At 39.1% G+C, this 20,697-nt stretch overlaps 1 protein-coding gene across 1 annotated transcript in view; it reads left to right on the top strand.

Moving 5' to 3' along the window:
• The first annotated feature begins 1,230 nt into the window (after positions 1–1,230).
• Positions 1,231–20,697, top strand: part of sema3aa (sema domain, immunoglobulin domain (Ig), short basic domain, secreted, (semaphorin) 3Aa) — a 38,851-nt gene continuing 19,384 nt past the window's right edge. Inside the window, exons 1-3 of the mRNA XM_081363985.1 lie at positions 1,231–1,765; positions 15,207–15,367; positions 17,429–17,491. Coding sequence (XP_081220111.1) covers positions 1,654–1,765; positions 15,207–15,367; positions 17,429–17,491 — 336 coding nt within the window. The 5' untranslated portion in view covers positions 1,231–1,653. The remainder of the gene's footprint in view (positions 1,766–15,206; positions 15,368–17,428; positions 17,492–20,697) is intronic.

Here is a 20,697-nt window from a genome sequence, read left to right on the forward strand (position 1 = left end):
AGCGCCCTTCACATAGCTGAGTACGAGAGAGCGCCGACCGGAGGAAAACCTCCTCATGCCAGCGGATCCACCTGGGATGCGGTCTCTGCCGTGGGTTGATGGAGACCAGGCTGCAGGTGTTTTTTTAGCCTTCTGATATGAGGAGGTGTGGAGGTTGTAGGATCTGTCCATCATCCCCACAAGTCTGTGTTGTGTAAACACCTAAAGATCATGTTTGATATAGTAAAGGTGATGAGATATTGGCACAGACCCGCTCATGAAAGCAGGAAACACTTACACACGGACATGTTAAAGGCATTGAGAGATCTGTGGGTTTTTTTTTTTTTTCACATTTGGAAGGTTGTTAAATACCTTCACACACTCAGCTGGTGTTTGTGAGGCACTTTTGTCTTTAGCACTCAGGGGTGAAAAATCACACATTAACACTTCTGTCTATCAGAGGCTTTGTTGCAACAAGCAGAGAGTGAGTGAGAGAAGAATGCAGGATAGTCTAGCTAGACTGGCTCGATGTTTCACTTTCTGATTTTTTTTTTTCAGGATTATCAGTACGATTGATTTACTTGCCTCATATTTTAGTAGAAAGGCTGAAGTTGGTTTAAGCACACCAAAGAGGAACCTATTTCTCACAGTGGCAAAAAGAGAAACACCTTAAAATAGCAGAGGATTTATGTATTCATTAATTTCTCAATTTTGTAATCTAGATATTTCTTTAATTTTAATTTTTCATTTTTTATTACTGTATTCTATTAATATTTCATTATTACTCAAATCTGATAGATAGATAGATAGATAGATAGATAGATAGATAGATAGATAGATAGATAGATAGATAGATAGATAGATAGATAGATAGATAGATAGATAGATAGATAGATAGATAGATAGATAGATAGATAGATAGATAATACTTCAATGTAGGCAAACACACTGGACAGACAGAAATATTTTAGAGGCTAGGAATGTGATGAAATATGAATGTCTGTCAGAAAGCCAAAAAGGAGAGAGCAGCTGGGAAGACAATGCATTGAAGGTGCCGCGTATAAGCAGTGCAGAAAAGAAGGACACAGACAGAGCAAGCAAACCTTTGCAGAAGAGTCTTTCGCATACCTCTCCTTTCAGCTCCGCTCCCTCGTTCAACCCCCTCCTCCCCCTTCAGCTGCTCCCCCTCCCTCTCCTCTCCCCTCCTGCGCTCCGGTGGATGGTGTGCTTCTCTCTCTCCCTCTCCTTCTCATTCAGGCTGAGCAGTGGACACAAGCAGAAGCAGTCTGTGAGAGTGTGTGTGAGAGTGTGCGCGCGCGAAGCCGGAGCGGAGAGAGGGTCTGCCGGATCCCCTTCTGAAACTCTACCTCTCCCACAAACACAGAATCCCACTCTGCGGTCCTCCCCACCAGTGTCCGAGAGCGCATCCCAGAGGAGTACACCTTTACCCCCACGACCGGTGAAACGCCCCCCACATGGAGCCATGTGAACCCCCGACTCCTGTCTCGCTTGGGATCTGATTTCGGATTGCCTCCTTGGGGAGAAGCTCCAGGCGCTGGATCTTTTGAAGTAAGGAGGGACTCGGAAGATCTCGGCTATCCCAGAGGGAAGCCCTTTGCTCTGGGCACTGTGGGCTGCAAGCCCCCCTGGGCTGGAGGCCAGCGCTCCAGCACCATGGATTACCTAGTTGGGATTTTTCTGCTGTTGTGTGGGGTGGCTTTACCTGGAAGAGTTGCACCCCAGCACACCAAAGAGAATGTGCCCAGACTCAAGCTCTCTTACAAGGGTAAGTTTTGCAACCAGACCCATCACCATTTCGAAATGCACACAAGCTTTATCACCTTTCTTATTCTTTCTACCCTATGTGTGCTCTCAAACTTGACTCTTTTTGTCATTATATATGTCATTATATATATTTATTTGACTTTCTTTTCTGTCACTGTTGTCTAATTCCTTTTTCTAGTTTCTCTCTCTTTCACTTTCTTGCATTTGATTTATTCAAATTTTGCACTGACAGATTGTTTCCATGTGGTGTTTCTGCATGTATTGGCTCTTCTACATAATTTTTTCCAGTGCACTGTCCTATAGCTCTAAACTCTGCACTGGTTCCCTGTCTTATGGCTTATGAACTCTGAATGAGGTATCGTGGATAATGACTCTGCAGTTGCGGCCAGAAATTTAATTTATCTTGCCTCTAAATTGATTTTACAGCAATCCTTTAAAGAAATATTGTGGGCTCAGTACAAGTTAAACTCAGTCGACAGTATGTAGATTAGCACTAAAACATTATTTTGACCTACTCCTTGTTTTCTTTAAAGGAAAAAAAAAAGAATAAACCAAGGTTACAGTGAAGTACTTACAATGTAAGTGAATGAGGCCAATTTTTGGAGTATTTTAAAGCAATAATGTAACGCTTCTAATTTTATAAAAGCACTAACATTAATTCAAAATTAATTTGAACTGTAAAGCTGTTAAAGTCATTTTCACTGTCATGTTAGGATTTATTGCATTCTATCGTCATGGCAACAAAGTTGTAAAATTAGATGCAACTACACAGAAAAAACTACTAAGTGTTTTTTTTTTCTCACTGAAATCGTGTTAACATGCATTGTTTATGTTTAGTGGCTATTATATTAAAACTGGGGTTTTTTATTGCTTATGGATTGGCCACGTTTCTATTGTAAGTTGCTCTTTGTAACCTAGATTTTTGGGTTTTTAAAAGAAAAGGAGGAACAAGTGGAACATTATTTGGGGTTAATAGGCATATGCCACACGTGTGTTTACTAGCTTTGTCCTGATCTTCAATCTTATATTGGCATGTGGACACACTCCAGCAAGCATGCATACTCATACTCGCACACATTGTATATTTCGAAGCATGTACTCTGTGTTGCATTCGAAGGCTCTGGTGATGCTGGCCGCTATGCGTGAATGGTGGTAACAGCAAACATGTTATTCTCCAGGCTGTGCTATTTTATAGGAGACAGCGGAGAGATCCAGACTATAGCAGCCTCTTTGTAACCCAGAGCTTTCATCTCTCACGGAAATAAGCGGCAACATTTTTGGCATATTTTGGGCTGTTTCCCTTTTTAATGTAAGCTTAGCGGGTCTGCTGTGGTTCTTTGTTCAGGAACATGACCAAAAGTATACGCATCAATGTGTGGCGGTGATCTCTCTCTCTCCCTCATTTGGTAAATATAGCCTTCTGTTCTGTCAGTGAATCTGTGCTTCTGGTGTGTCGATTGTAAGGTCTGTGTGTGGCATGGGTTTACCCCACCAGTGTCCGTTTAATGCCCTCTCATTTTTTTTAAAGAGTCGGAGAATGAAAAAGACGATTTATTTTTGTCTGAGAATGTGTTGTTTAAAAAGAGAGAGCATGCAGAATGGAGAGAGAGAGAGAGAGAGGGTTTAAGAAACCAATTGTTGCTCTGACCATCAGCGTCTGCTGTTTAACTTTAAGAGGAAAGGAGACTTATGTAAAAAAGATGCAAGTCCACCTGTGATCAATCACATGCTTCTCTGAGTTAATACTGTTGTGCTTGGATGGTCCAAAGCATTGTGGGAAAACAGTCTCACATTGCGTCACCACAATGCTTTCCAAACTTATGCCACCTGTGCACTTTATGGCTATGTTTTCTCTGATTCATGTTAGAGTTTTTCGTATGTCGTAATGGATTTGGATTTAGTTTGATTGACATATGCATTCAAAAAAACAGAGGCTGCACAGCAAAGACAATAGCATACACAAAATAAATTCGGAATGTCAAAATGGTCCCGGCCCATTGGATATTTTTTCCCTTGAATCCTGTTATTTTGTATCCTAACCAGACATTTCAAATGATTGCGAAAATTCTGTGTGACAATAGATGATAATTAAAAACAGTTTAATGAACACTTGTGGAACAGGATTTTGAACCATAGATATTCCTATATGGACAGGGCAGCTACCCAGTGCGACGCTACAGAAATCCGTGACTAAGCATTTGACAAAATGTCCTGTCGCTTGTCGTTAGCTACGGACAAAACGATAACTTTTATCGATTGTTACTTTATCGCTTTATGCCTGGTTAGGAGACCGTGCTAGGTATTTCATTCTGGTGTGTTAATAATTTCTGTTTTTGGTTTTTGAGTAAATCTTGAGTAAAATAAAAGGGTAACACTTTACAATAATTGTATACAATTATATAAAATACTAACCATGGGTAATACATTTGTTCATTTTTGTTAACGTTATGTAATACAAATATAGATGTGCATTTTATGTTCATGCTACATCACTGCATTAACTAAAGTTAACAAATACAACTTTTGATTTTAGTAATCTATTAGGAAATGTTGAAATTAACATTTAACAAAGATTAATAAATGCTTTAGAAGGTGTGTGTGTGTGTGTGTGTGTGTGTGTGTGTGTGTGTGTGTGTGTGTGTGTGTGTGTGTGTGTGTGTGTGTGTGTGTGTGTGTGTGTGTGTGTGTGTGTGTGTGTGTGTGTGTGTGTGTGTGTGTGTGTGTGTGTGTGTGTGTTACAAAGAAAATGTGTCTGATGTGTTTCTGGCCAGAAAGATGTGTGAGAATGGAGGCAGGCTTAGATAATTGGACACCTGGCCATGGTGATAGAGCTGTGTGTGTATGTATATGTGTCTGTGTGTATGTGTGTAACAGAGAGACATAGTCCACAGGTGCTTGATGGCTCTTTTGATGCTCTGCAGTATGACAGATCGCTGTTCACACCCACACAGTGTCTGAGTGTTAAAACGAGAGAGAGGAAGAGAGGAAAGGATGGAGGAAGAGTGGCAAAGAGGGAGCGGGAAGGGAAGAGAGCGGCTGTTTTAATGAAGGCGGTGGGCAGACAGTAGTTGGCCAGGAGAGGATAGTCGTTAAGTGAAGTGTCATTCATTCTCACTCCCCCTGTGAATGCAGCATAGTAATTAAGCCAAATAAACGCGGAGACATGCTCTCCAGAGACGCACACTTGAACGAGCGCCGAGAAGGGGGGACGACATCGCTTTCTCACACACAGATTTATCATGAGTTGCACATAGAGTTTGCAATTCAGGGCCGCTTACAGTCATGCCGCCTCCGGGGAGGCCAGTCTGACGATCACAGACGGAGAGATCCATCTTAGTTGTTAAATGATGGCCGAGTGATAGATTTTCCTCTTCGTTTCCCCTCCCTGTAATTATACCAGCGCTATGCCTTCTCTCTATTCCCCTCGTATGTTTTAAACTGCCGCTGGTGAAAATTGCTCTTGTCAGGGCTATCAGCGGCCCTGTTCATCTGTCAGTGCTTGAGGAGGCTTGTGGGATAGGCCTTCACATGCTTGTCAGATGCTGTCGGGTTGCCTTTCGGATCTCAAACTTGTGGTTACGAGGTTGTGAATTCACACTATAGGATTAGCGGTGGGTTACAGGGCCCATGTGTGCCCATAACCCTGCATAAATACCATCTGAGATGCCAGATTAGGGTGGAGGTGGTCGGTGCATATGAAGACACTGCCCCCTGCAGGTGGCAACGTGTGGACTCTCGCCTCTGATAGGGGGTCCCTTCATGAAAAAGGCCATCCCGCCGTCACACACTGATAAAATGGTGCATCGGGACTTTAAAGTGCTTGTGAAACAACCTGATAATTACTCACTACCGCGTAATTACCAGGCTTCCCATTTCATTACCATGCCCCATGGCCTCCTGGGATTGATTGGGATGGGCGACACTGGGACGACGAGAGACTGCGAGTCGTCGGAATTCAGCCTAAATCTTCTGAAATAGACACTCCGCGCCCGACCGCACTGGACGCAGACTGGAGGCATCCTATAATAGCGGGCTGTTCGCTGGCTGCCGGGTGAAGTGCAAGCTGGCGTCGAGCCAGGATTTTGGGCTGGATGGGAATGATTATATGGAGAGGCTGGGAATGATGCTGGTTTCTGTTTCTCTCACGGCCTCATCTGCATCCGTCTCTTGGCTGTCTCTTTTAACCCTCTTCACCAGAAGCAGATCTCTCTCTCTTTCTCTCTCTCTCATTTTCACATGATGAAGCTACTTTTAAACTGTAGTTTGTCAAGCTACAAGCTATAAGTTACAGTTAAACAATATCATTTTTTAATTTACACAATGTTTCATTTACACTAAATACCATTCAAAAATAAACCATGAAAATCATTATTTATTAACAGCAACTGACATGTAGGGGGGAAACAAGATATCATGGCAATGAATTAAGAATTAGTTCCCACAATATATTATTTCCCTCATTTTAGTTAAATAGTGGTCACATTGTTCTAATTTGTTGCCTTGTTTTAGTTTCATTAAATGTAATTACACTTAGTGGGCATGATAACTAAATGAAAATGAGAGAATGAATTAGTAACCATGTGATAACAATTTAATTTCAATGTTCATTAAAATTAGGGAACAAATTAACGATATTTATTTTTTCTTCCACGTCATGTGTGGAGCTCCGTAATGAACAGCTGCATTTAACTTTTTATTCTTTTCTAATTTATCTATAACAGCACTATATCAATTTTGTTGTGCTCCACTGCTTGTTGGAAAAAGTAGATTGTTACTGGAAAAGCTGCTGTCTATCTATGATTCTGTGTGTTTTTCTTTATTGTTCATGTCCTTCCTCTCATTCATTCCTTCGCTTTATTTGGCTCTTTCTGTCCAGACTGCTGTAAGGAACTTGAAGGTCACCTGAAGTCTTTCTACTGAATGAATTATTTACTCTGTGGCAGTAGAAGGGCTTCGTCCTTATTGACCTTTTTACGCATCACATCCTGTTGTGTTTAGTCCTCTGTTAGCCCTATTAGATGTTAGACTCCTTTAATGACTCTCAGCACCCACTTGGCTGAAGGATTTGCACATTTAGCTTCCTCTTCATAACACAGATGTATTAAGGAGTGTGTTTGAATATTCAGATGCAGTGTGTGTGATATGTTTTGTATTAGATTACTAACTATACTGAGTGTAGTGTGTTGGGAAGTGGTGCACCTGTTATTGAACTTCAATGGTGTCCTTAGACAAGCATTTCCAGACGAGTCAAATTTCGAGTGTGTGTGTGTGTGTGTGTGTGTGTGTGTGTGTGTGTGTGTGTGTGTGTGTGTGTGTGTGTGTGTGTGTGTGTGTGTGTGTGTGTGTGTGTGTGTGTGTGTGTGTGTGTGTGTGTGTGTGTGTGTGTGTGTGTGTGTGTGTGTGTGTGTGTGTGTGTGCATGTTTGCTTGTCAGTGCTCCAGACTATATACAATAAAAATATATTTCTATCATGACAGCTCTAAAATATTTTAGCATGGTAATGGATATGACAGTGTTAATGTATTTGGCGGAATAGATCTGCTACGCTGCTGCTGTTGTTGATTATTGCTGCTGTACAGGAACTTGCCACTGCCAATACATATACCGATACGCTGCTGTGAGTATGTAAGACATATTGCTGCTGCACAAATAGCATATATCAATTACCCATAGCAGATCTATACAGGTGGAGCAGGGGATGGTGGAGGATTTAGACAAACTCTGAAAGTGCGCTGCAAACTGCAGTAGTGAATGTAACCAGCCATTTAAATGTTGAGCAGCAAGCTCATTGGCTGCAGATGCGACATGAACCAATCAGGTTGTGCCAAGTTGTTAACGCTGTAAATATTATCAGCTTGCGTTAAGGACCCATAAACCTGCGAGCTAGAGTTTCATGATAGTTCAGGAGTATTGTAGTTTAACTTTAGCTTTAATTTTTTTTTTTTTTTTTTTATACTCATTTCAACTTTTTTTAGTTGAATATAGTATTCCAATTTCCAATTTTATGCTGTCAGACTAATTTGTGCCACATATTTACATGTCACAATAACAACCAGTCATAAATAGTTCTCACAAACCTAAAGTTTAGTATATCAGGGAAAAGGTTTCCGGATACTTTCGCAATTCAGTGATGTTGTAAACTAAGTAACATCTCTGACTGAGTGAGTCTGATTATGAGCGAGTTTGAAGCTGTTACGTGAATTATTTTTTGATTGACTCATTAAAAAGAACCAGTTCATAAGAGTCACTTGTTCGCAAATCGGACATAACGGCTCACGCTATGTTTTTTGTTGTTGTGAGCATGCAGGAAACACTGACACATTTATACAAAACACAAAGCTTGACTGTCACCAATGGCAACTACATTTTTAAAGTATTTTCACACATTTTTTGTCACATATGTGTCAATTTTAGTCTTGAAGCCCTGTCTGGGATATTTCTGTCAAGTTTTAGAATAATCCTACAAATCGAGTAAGAATTTTACATCACCTCCAAGAAGACTAGAAGTAAATAAAAGATCCGTATAAGAGTTATCTTTCAGCACTTTACCTTATGCTTTCCCTCTTGTCAAACTCCTCTCTCGGCTATTTATTTGAATGTCACATTATCTTTGGCTGTCACTCTCGCTCTGTGTACATGCGCTGTGTTTTGTATGTCATCTGGAGCTGTGGAGAGTGGATTGTGCTTTCTCTGCACGGTCTGTGGCCGGAGGCCAGTTTTAAACAGATTCTGCGGTTCACCCATCATGTCGTGAGCAGATTCAGGGGTAATTAAACGGTTCCACATACTCTCCCCTCGCTCTGTGGAACAGGGCAACACAGGAATCTCCTGCGGTCGCGCGCAGTCTACAATGGAGGAGATCAGCAAGGATGTTGGATTTTTTTTTGTAGCGTGCACAAACAGACTTTCAGCTTTAGATTGCAACAACTAAGAAAGCATGAACGTGCATTAATGTAACACCACTGCCAATGTGACATTTACATTTGTAGCGCTATATGCTTATTTTCATTCAGTTTAATTAGACCTCTTGTATTTTGGAAGAGCTTATTTTTATAAATTATAACCACAATATATGGATAGTTTTAAAGGGATAGTTCACAGAAAAATCAACATCATTAGTCATTATTATCTCAGCTTAATGTTGTTACAGTCCTGTATGATTTTTTTTTCTTCTGTGGAAGATAAAAACAAATTTTTTTGAATAGAATAGTTTTTCTTTTTTTTACATTCATTTAAAATAAAAGCTTTCAATCTTCAAAAATACCACAAAAGCACTATAAAAGTGTTCTAAAAGTTTATTCCAAGTCTATATGAACTATGAAGCCGTACAAAAAACTTTGTGTAAACAGAAATATAAGTCTTCCCAATCTTCCCCTCCAGTGGGCTGTTAAACACTGTGACTGGATCATTAAATCAGGGAGTGAATGAATCAGTGAGACCGATTTTGTGAATCTGATAAATGAATGTAAAATGCATGAATTGGAAACTCTCATGCTAAGGAGAGAGTGAAGATTTTTTTTGTGAAAACGACGGGCTATTCCTCATGCAAAGGTATCTTATGCCTTCAGAATTTCATGCAGGAATCGCCTGCTTTTTGTCTCATTCGCCCTCATTCACAAAGAAAAGAGTCGCCAGGAAAATGGTTTTAGAAGGACATGAGGTTGAGTAAACACCATTTTCATTTTTGGGTGAATTATTCCTTTTAAGCTAAACAAATTCATCTTCATAATTGCCACATGTCTTGCAAAAAAGCAGACATCCGTCTTTTCCTCACCGTTTGGCTTTGTTAATGGAAATTTGAGGCAGTTGGCCGTGACATAAAGCATCAGTTCGTACAGAGGCGTCTTTTATTAAAACTAATATGCATAAAGAGATTTGACACAGTGATTATGTTTCCTGTTGGTGTCACAGGAATCAAATGTTGGCCCGCTGGTGTCGGTCCCCTCTCGGCAGCCCTCAGTAGCTGTCAATCGAGCAGACTGAGCTCTCATAGGCCAAGATCCAGCACGGTTACCGGGGAAACTTACCAAAACCTGCGACCGGTTGCATGCGAGAGCAAGTTAAAATGAAGCGAAACTACAGGCGTATTCATATCCCAGAGCTTAAAGCAATATGCGAAACAGCGTGTTCAGCGAATCGCTGTTTCTAAAATCTAGGTTCTCTCAAGCAAAAAACCGACAAGACCGAACCACACACTTAGCCCATTGAGAGAACATAGAGAAGGAGAACTATTGCCAAAACTGTGTCAAGATCGACGACGTGTGTTTTGAAGCACGCCATTGTTCTGGCTTGAATAAACAGGTAGCGCCCAAAACCATCTGCAGCACTCTTTCACTTTTTATTCCTTCTTTCCTCACTTCCCTCGCTCTCCTGGGGCGGCTGGTAGCCAGAGGCAGAGCTAAAGCACAGTGGCAGCAGCATGCACACACACACACATTTTCCCATCCCTCCAATACACACACACATTTTCCCATCCCTCCAATACACACACCTACACTCACAGATGCAGAGATGCATAACTATACACCCGCACCAAAGTCCAAAACTGGTTTATAGCCTTTAGACTTTGTGTATTAGTTCTCCACTCGTTTTCCACTCACCAACACAGGTTGGTTTTCTCTTAAGTCATATGCGTTATGTTGGACATGCTTCTTTTTGTCCTTTAAGCAACTCTTATTTTAGGGATGTGTCTAGGGCAACTAATTGATTAGTGAGGACAAAGTCTGTCTAACATTTTTCAGGTTTTTTTATCAGGCTCCTGTGTTTAGGTTCAGTAATTTCTCTTTGGAAAGGAAAAGGTTGTTAGTCAGTTATTGAAATGCCTTATTTTCAAAAATGTCACTGATTAGAGTCAAATAAAAAACATAAAAATGCACATATAAATATATATATGCATTGCTCACACACACAAACACATTTACTTAGAATAATACTGTATATTATTCCCAAATATTGCCAAACTTAAACTTGCATGATGCATCGCAGCTCAACATGTTTGATTACTTGCCACGGCTCCAAGATGTACAGTTTCTACGTTTTTTAATTCAAAGTTGTTAGTTTTGCTTTGTAATGCTCTTTGGTTTTCATCTTATTTTGAGTTTTATGTGTTACATCATAAATCTGTTGGAAACAAACAAACGTTGCAGTGTATAAATAAATTGCATGACAGACTGTGCAATGATATATAAAGTGTTGACAGGCCACTTCTCAGTCTGCAGGACGGAGAGAGACTGAGAGAGAGGGAGAAACTTTTGTTAAGCTTCTTTCTCCTTTAAAACTCACCCTTCATTTACTTTAAGCTCTTATCCAGGTTGATGTATCCCCAGATAAAGTGTGTGTGTGTCTGTGTGTTCACGGATCATCAGATGACTACCTTTTGTGATGGTCTTGCCAAGGCAGCATTTTAGGGGAAAAAATGCCTTGTCTTCAGAGTTCATGCACCAGTCGCTCACTTTGAGCTGGGGAATCGAGAAACTGCCAGACGTGGCCGTCAGATCTTGAGCCAGAATGGCAGGAGAGTGAGGCTTTGGAGAACTTCACCTAACGGGAGTAATAGAGAGAGTGGCAGGGGAAAAGGAGGCTAAGAATAAGAATATTTGGCAGATGTAGAGATGCAAAGACTAGATGAGTTAATATAATGAGCCAGGGGAGAGAAGAAGAAAGATGAGATGAAGTCTCTTTCCAGGATGTCCTCTTATGTTCTCTCAGGCCTCCCCTGAAGTCTGGCAAGAGGAAATCAGTGTGGCTTTCTTTTATTTCCTGAATATGCACTATACTTTTGACTGTCAATATTTCTTATTGAATGCTTTAACCACTAGAGTCAACAGGTGGAATTGAAGAATTAGTTTTCAAACTGCTTTCTCAAACACTCTCCCATTTGACGTTAGTTAAAAAAAGACTGATTTAGAATTATGACAGTCTGATTTAAAATTATTATTTAAAGTTGTCTTTGCATATTGCTGTGACAGGAGAAAGCATTCTGAACCTTTGGAGGTTTAAAAAGTTATTGCTGATACATTATTGGTTCTAAAGATCAGTTTAAAGTCAACATGAAATGAAAATTCACCCTAGTCGTGTTATTGATCTTGAGAATGATTCATCCATGCATAAATATATTTTTTTCTTTTTTTTTACATCAGGACTTTCTTTAAAGGTATAGCGGAGGATTTTCTTTTTCCGGGTGGGTAGTGTAAACTATTGGTCCACCTAAGTGTCAATCATTCTGGTGATATGTTTACGTAAGACCGTCGTACGTGCTCGTCCCTTAGTTTTCGCTTTCTGCGCATGCGCACTTTCAGGTGTTTATGTGTGGTGAGCTAGAGCTCAGCCATTCATTGAAGCTCGCCGTTTCACCGGGTCCTTTGAAAATGTCTGAGGGTCGCAAGAGAAAAAGTTTGTACGAACTGTATGAGAAGAAGAGAAAGGCCTCAGAAGAGAGAAACAAGATCAGAGTGTTTTTGGGAGATTGTTTCACACGATGGCGTGCGCTGAAAACACAGGTTGGGCTTCCCACTGATGCCTCAGTCGCGAAGTTTCTACTTGACAGGTAAAGTTTGGCATGCTATTTGGAGAAAAAGTGCAAATCTTCTTTTGGAAAGTAATCTTGTATGAGCGATGCCGACAGCAACTTGTAAACAGAGCGTGCACGAGGAGAACCTCGCACACGTTTAATAGGCGTTCCCTCTCGGGAGCAGGTAGAGTGTTGCACATGTGCATTTTTTTCAAAAAGTGGAGAGGGCGGTTCTTATCTAAAATTCGGAAAGATCCTCCGCTATACCTTTAATGCACCAGTGTAGATGGTTTTCTGAATAGGCAGTGTTTTGTATTTTACTGACCTATGAAGAATGCTTTGTATTAATTATTAAACAGCTCTCAGGGATACTTGATTCTGATTGGTCAGGTGCAGCATTCTGCTTTAAAAAAAATTTGTATACAGTTTTGCCTCGTTTAGTACAGATTGTTGACCCAGAGAATTGATATTTTTTTTTACATGTGCTTCTGTATAGTTTCATATCTCTTGTATCACTCCGCTTTGTCTTCTTCTCCTTTTATTTATTTATTTGTTTGACAAGTACACTACCTTTCAGAAGTTTGGGGTTGGTAAATTTATACTTACCATGGCTGCATTTATTTGATAAAAAAAATATATAGATTAAAAAAATAGCTGTTTTCTATTTTAATATATTTAAAAAATGGAATTTATTCCTGTGATGGCAAAGCTGATTTTTCAGCATCATTATTCCAGTCTTCAGTGATACATGATACTTCGGAAATCATTATAATATGCTAATTTGGTGCTTAAGAAACATTCCTTGTTATTATCAATGTTGAAAACATTTAGTGCTACTTAATATTTCTGTGGAAATAGTGATACATGTTTTCAGGATTCCTGAAATAGACATTATTTAAAATGTGAAAATAAATTTAATACATATTTGCTGAAGTATTAATATCTTTCAACAACAAAAAAATGACTGATCCCAAACTTTTGAATGGTGTTGTTATATATGTTAAACCATATGGAATTTGTCTGAATAAAAGCAATAATCCATGCTGATATTTAGTACAGCAGCTCTTTTTTTGCTTGTGTGATATTGCTTAAAGGAATAGTTCACCCAAAAATAAAAATTTGTCATCATTTACTCACCCTCAAGCTGTTCCAGACCCGTACAAGTTTCTTTCTTCTGTTGAACACAAAAGAAGATATTTTAAAGAATGTTGGTAATCAAACAATTGACGGTAGCCATTGACATTAGTAGGAAATAAAATACTATGGAAGTCATTGGCTACTGTCAACTGTCTGGTTACAAACATTCTTCAACATATCTTCTTTTGTGTTCAATCTCATACATGTCTGGAACAACATGAGGGTGAGTAAATGACAGAATTTTCATTTTTGTGTGATCTATCTCTTTAAACCCCTTCAGGGTGAAAGAATAACCTCTCTGTATGTTTATTCTTACATGAAAGAGAACATACTCAATATTCTGACTCAGCCGGAGTTTGTCAGACAGGCCTGGCATCTCTATATATATCTGGATATTACTTGTGATTGGTTAATGAAACTCTCGTGTTAGAAGCAGAGACTGAATTCGGCAGGAACGGACGGACTGAACTGTGCCCGCTCTGCGTTCGGTCCTATGGGAATGCTGTTCTACATTTGATATGCAGTGTTATTGACACAGGCAAAGGATGGATGGTCTGTTTCTCCTTAACGCTTTTCCTCGCTCGCTCTCTTTTCCTCTCCCACAACCACACAGATGTCCAGAATCTTAGCGGGGAGAAACGCAGATGGCTACTATAGGAGCGGATTGATCTGGGCTCTGGAGAGGGGTTGCAGTCTTTGCATGTCACTGTTGATTATGATTCGTGTGCTTGTTGCAGAAACGTTGCAGAGATGTTGACCTCACCCTCTCCCATGAGCAGATGTTCTGGCCACTGGCTCCTGCAAGCTCTTTTCCAAACTCATTTCTCTCTTTCACCTCTTCCTTATCATTCTCACTTCATCTCCTCTTCACTTGGACCCCCCCTCCCTCCGTTCTGCCTTCCCTTACTTTTATCCGACCTTATTTCATTGCTCACTGGGAGAGTGACAATTTTGGCAGATTTTGTGTCTCAGGTCATTATATTTTCACAGTGTCTGGTCTAGTGCTGTTGAACAGATAGTTTATTTGGCTGTGTCTATCAAGAGCATTTTTACTTGATTAGTTATTCCTCTGACACGAGTTATTAAGATTCCAAATAAAGCGGTACTAATTTGCTTGCGCAGTCTAACAAACTGTGTGTGGTCGTTTGTGAGTGTATTGTGGATTTACTCTGAATAATTGCGCAAATAAGTCAGACACACCTACTGTATATTTAAAGGAGACTTTTAGTGCTGGTGCTGAAAGACGTAGTTCCCGGCAAATTACGTTAGTCAATCGGATTCTTGTACTATGATGCTGCACAGTTTTTATACACACAAATGTAATCAGGTCCTCTGTCTTAATATAGACTACATATGCAGATAAAGTGCCAAATGCTAGAACTATAAAATATATTGTATATACCAATATGTTTAAGAGCTGTCCTGTTACCACCTTAAACCCAGTGCACACAAGTGTGGGTTATCCAGCCATGTCTTAACCTCATATAAATGATTACGTGGTTCAGATTAGATCCTTGTGATTGTGTTTTCTTCAGCAATTTTCATGCTATGGTTGAAAAGATACAGATGCGGTTCACTAACCATTGAGGTGATCTTAAAGAAAGTGTAACTAAACACATGACTACTGTTGTTTCTCAAAGATGCTGAAAGTGCCGCAAATAACTTTTAATGCAGGTGTACATTTTGTGAACTTTCGACTAAAATGACACATGCTGTTTACTGAAGGAAATATGAACGTAGCCTATTTTTCGTTCTAGACTTATGTTTGCCTTCTTTTTCTTGTTCTCTCTTTCAGAAATGCTGGAATCCAGTAATCTAGTGACTTTCACTGGATTGGCAAACAGTTCAGGTTACGACACGTTCTTGATGGATGAGGAAAGAGGGAGATTACTGGTCGGAGCGGAGGATCATGTCTTCTCTTTTGACCTGGTCAACATCAACAGAGATGTCAAACAGGTGACACACAACTCTAGGTCACCTTAAAGTCCATATGAATGAATGTTATGTTCCTGGACTTATTGTGAACAGTTCATCTGTGCATGTTATTTCAACTAAAACAGTTTGTCTTCATAATCAAATTAATCAATTTAAATCTCCATCAAACCAATTTCCTTTTCCTGATTTCACTTAGAATAATGTTAAATAGTATTACTCATCTAAATTTCAGCTGTCTTTTAAATTCAGCCAGTTTTTTAAAGCAAACTTGTATTCAGATTGATTTGGAAAGCCCATTTTTCATGATCCAAACACATTCTGCCCTACATTTGTTCTAGTTGAATACCCTGCTTCACTTGGAAATCACATTTTAACAGTAAAATAGGTTGGGAACAGGGCTTGACATTAACACTCGCCAAACTGCCAAATGCCGGTGTATTTCAGCATTTAGTCACTCCTACTAGCCACTTTTGTGGGTTGAATTTTATATAAAATATTTTTCCAATTGTAGTCTTTTAAAAAGGCAGTCGAAATAATAAAGTGAAATGTAGTGTTATCAAAAATGTAGATTTTTTTTTAAAACATATCGATACTGAAATATCTGAAACACTTACAATACTCATTTTCCGCAGAACAGATACACAATACCAGCTGCGCTTTCTCGCTCTCTCATCTCTCTGACAGCGAGTTGACACACAAACCCGCCTCTTCTCACTTACTCTATTCATTTGCTCTGGATGAATATTGTTGATGTTACAGAGCTTGAATTTCAGCATGGCATTGCGCATAATTTTACTCATTCCGTCGGTGCCGATAGCCTCGTGGTTAGCATGCAGACATATAGCGTAACTCTCCGGCGACCCGAGTTCGATTCCCAGCTCGAGGTCCTTTGCCGATCCTGTACCCCCCTCTCTCTTCCCCACGCTTTCCTTTCAAAATCTCTACCGTCCTATCCAATACAGGCACAAAAAGACCAAAAACATAACTTAAAAAATAATTTTACTCATTCCCGCCGATTTTGTGTTCACACCTAAAGTGCATGCACATAAAGGCGCCTCTCAGTACTAAATTGAGTTATTTTTGCTGCTTATTGCTCTTAAACAGTCAAACACACAAAAATTGCAACACACACAAATTGCCTGTTCACATAAACACAGTCAGTTTTATTTTAAGTGAACATAAACAGTTGAGAAAGAAAACGCATGTGTAACGCAATGAATCCATGTTTTAGGCCAGTTATGGCCAGTGAAAATGCTGAGTGGCTAGTAACTTTGGAAAACCACCAGTGAGCAAAAAAGTTAATGTCAAGCTCAGGTTGGGAATCATAATTCATGCTGTTTCCCTCTGTCTACATTTAGAAAGAAAGATCGGTGAGGGATTTTATGGAGTGTGTCATTGAAACCCAGGGTCACCAGAGTCGTCCATCTCGCTCCTATTAACTGCACAACCCAGATCTGAGTTGACTTCCTCCTTCTTTTCCATCTGCCCATTTGATCTCAGCCTGCCTCCCTCTGTTTTTCATTCCCAGATCATATCTGCAGCGTAATGCTTCTCTTTCTCTCTGTCTCAATCGCTCTTTGTTCCTATCTCTGGATTCCATTACTTTGATTTCCTCTTTCTTTCTTTATTCTTTCTTTGTCCTGAAGGCTGCAGACCATTTGCTTTATATTCAGTCCTCGTAAGGGTTAAAGCTGGCTTTTATTGAACACTCACACAAACATGCATACTTCAGCAATGCCATCGTTTAAAGATAAGAACTTGGCAAATTGTCTTAATTTACCAAATTACTTTCGCAGGCAGAATACCTTAGCAGATCTCAGAGGAAGATAAGGCAGGATAAAAAACTTTTTGTGTGCAGGCCTATGTATGTGTGAATGTGCGCTCTCAGGATAAGGGGAATGGTAGTTTTTATCCTCTTGTCTTCATCGTCGTCACAGATGGAGGTGGCAGAAGGACGGCAGGCAGCAGTCGTTGATTATTTTACAGCCAGGTTTCATGCCGAGCGCCTTAGTCAGTCATTTGCAGTTCATTGTGTTCGCTCCGCACACATTCTCACACCTTCTCTCTTTCACTGTTTTATAGATCGCCTGGCCTGCCACACCTTCCAAACGTGATGAATGCAAGTGGGCTGGAAAAGACCTTGTGGTAAGTGTGGGGCGACAACTTCCTTTTACCTCAAAACTACATCGAACCCCAATGAATGTGTGGGTATTTTTAGGATGTCACTCACTTTTAAAAAATATTTTAAAATACACTACCATTTAAATGTTTGGGGTCAGGAAGATGATTTATGTTACGGAAATATGTTATTTAAAATAAATTCAGTTCTTTTGAACTTTCGATTTATAAAAAAATCCTAAATAAAAGTAAATTTCCAAGCAAATATTAAGTAGCACAAATGTTTTCAACATTGATAATAATTAGAAATGTTTTTTTGAGTGTCAATGAAATCAGGATATTATAATGATTTCTGAAGGATCATGTGACACTGAACAATGGAGTAATGGCTACTAAAAATAACAGGAATACGTTTTTATATATATATATATATATATATATATATTAACTCTTTCCCCGCTAGCGTTTTTAAAATCACCACCAGCATTTTTGATCATTTTCACAAAACTTTCATGGCCACCAGAATATTTTGTTGTATGAATATCTGAACATGCAATATATCAAAAGAACAGAGCCTCTGCTTTAAAAACAAAACTTCATGCATTCTTTTTTTATCACTTTAACACTTGAATGTGGATAAGTTTCATAGAAAAAACAAAAATTTTAACAAAAAGCTGAGAAAATCCTGTTTTTTGTTGTTGTTTTTTTCAAAGAATACAACATGCATAATCAATGCTTTTATTGCTTGTTTCTGCTCCTTTTTTTCCGGTGTTTTAATCCGGAAATTCTCTACTCTTTTAGGAATTTTGTAATACCACCACCTACTGCATAACAGTGAAAACAGGGAAAGTCGGAAAATTTCATCAATGGTGGGGAAGCGTTGTCTCATAAATGACGGAAAATTCCATCATTAGTGGGGAAAGAGTTAAAAAAAATATTTTAAATTGTAATAATATTTAGTAATGTTACTATTTTTACAGTATTTTTTTAAAATATATTCTTTATTACTGTGAAAGTAACCTTTTTAATAAAAACATTAAAAAGTCTTATCGACCCCATACTTTTGAATGGTAGTGTATAAATAAATATTCTATTATATAAATAAATATTAATTCAGTTCTGTTGATGTAAAAATATTCTGAATTCTGCAAAAGATTTTTTTTTTACGAAAATCTACAGACAAAATGGATTTAAATTTTGGTTATTTTAACTAGGCCTATCGCTAGAACCAATACACTGATTTGGACAAACATTGTCAAGAATCTTTTAGTAATCTCCAAAGCAACATGAACTTGAAAAATGGTTTGTGATAAGAAAAGTGTTCACTGAAGAGCCTTTAGTGTATTTGCGCCTCATGACCTGCATTACTCAGGCCGGGTGTTGCGTGTGCGCTTTGGCTTGATTGATTGCGGTTGCTGTTAGCAATGGAGTTTTGCTCGTGCACACGTTCTTTTGTTCCTCTTGAGAGTTTATATTCTGTGTTTGGCTCCAGCAACCCTTGGCCTTTCTATACAACAGAAATGGTTTATTTATCAACCCGGCTCTCGCCTCCTCTGTACGTGTGTGTGTTGTATCTGATGGTAATTTCACGGCTGGGTTCCCGCTGAGATGGGGGGCAGAAGGGGAGCTGGATTATTACAGATAACTCACCAGACCTACTTCTGAGACGTACACCCTTAAATAAAGTCACCTGATATTGCAATGAGGTACAGGAATCACATGTTTACCTCATGCATTCTGAAAGTATCTCAGCTTTTGGCACTGGCTGTGAGGGGTTTATTTGACGTTACATTCACGCAAATTCACCGGTTCAGAATAATGGCGTTTGCGTGCTGTGAAAGTGTTTGTTCTGGATACAGAGTTGTTGAAAGCTTGATTAGGGTATTATCAGTGCATTTCCCCCTCTGCAAACATAAAGCTCTTCATTCTCACATTTGGCTTGGCAAGACGAGGCAAAAACAAGCCCAGAACGGCAGCTGGTACAACTGCCTCGCTGCTCGGTCTAAACTCTTGCTGTGTTTCATGTGAGATGAGGGTTAAACATCTCAGCAGCACATTTCATTACTGTTCATTCCAGTCTCAATACTATACATTTAAATACATCATTTCCAAAGAATTAGTGGGGTTGTGTTTGAAGTGATCAGATGACAATTATACTGTACAAAAAAGTTTAGTGTGAATTAACGGTATATTCCTGGCTACTTGTTGCTGGACTTTCATAGTAATTTCCCAGTAGTTGCTCTGCTAATTATTATAATTAAATGACGACCGAATGATATGTCTTCAGAGCAAACAGGACTGATATACAGTGTGAACATTGTGCTGTAGAATCACAATGATTAGCTACAGTAAGTTAAGTCAGTCTCTTTTGTGTATTAATTGTCTACATTTGTTGTGTAATTATATCTTGATATCTTGAAATTTGCTTTGCCATTTACCAAACTGTATTTATGCATTTTGTAGTCTAAGGTCTTACTTTTAAATAAATACTTTCAATATATTTATTCTGAATTCATTATAAAAGGTCAGAGGCAAAGGGAACACAAAACACTATAATCATCTCACAATGGAGCATAACATGTCTATTTTTTTATAGTCATCTGTTCTGTTTTAAAGAAAATAAAATAGCTTGCACTGATGTTATAATAAAGTTCTGAATATTTTATTGTACTATAAAAAAAAATACTGATAAATTATGCATCCTGGCAATATTTCATTATGTTTGCCAGATTCACATGGGTGAATCAATCTGTGCTTTTTAAAAACTGTGCTTTAGTTTTGACATTGACAAGCTCTTTACTGTAATTATCTTTTCATGACTTCACTCATGTGTGAATGAAATTAGTCACTACTGTGTTGTTAGTATTACGCATAATTGCAGATGTGTCTAAATCATAATCTCCAACACTTCTCTTATCTGAAAGGGTATCATATATCTCTCACTCTTATAAAGGAACGCTCACTTCTCTGCGTCACAGCTTTGGCCACTTCTTTATGGACTTTGAAGATAAAACAGCAGGGTTATATGTGTCTAATTACACAGTAGTTGCACTGTAATTACAGTACACCACCCAGTTATTACAACTTGTGGTTTGTATACATAGTAAACTGCAAAGAGTGCCAGATCAGCCACCTCTATCTCACGTGAATGCTGTACTTGGCTCTATCGGAGCAGGCAAGGGCCTTAAAAACAATAACGGCCATGGGAAATTTCAAACATTCCGCCCAGTGCA

The sequence above is a fragment of the Scardinius erythrophthalmus genome (genome assembly GCF_964197995.2).
Source record: "Scardinius erythrophthalmus genome assembly, chromosome: 4".
Taxonomy (NCBI): domain Eukaryota; kingdom Metazoa; phylum Chordata; class Actinopteri; order Cypriniformes; family Leuciscidae; genus Scardinius; species Scardinius erythrophthalmus.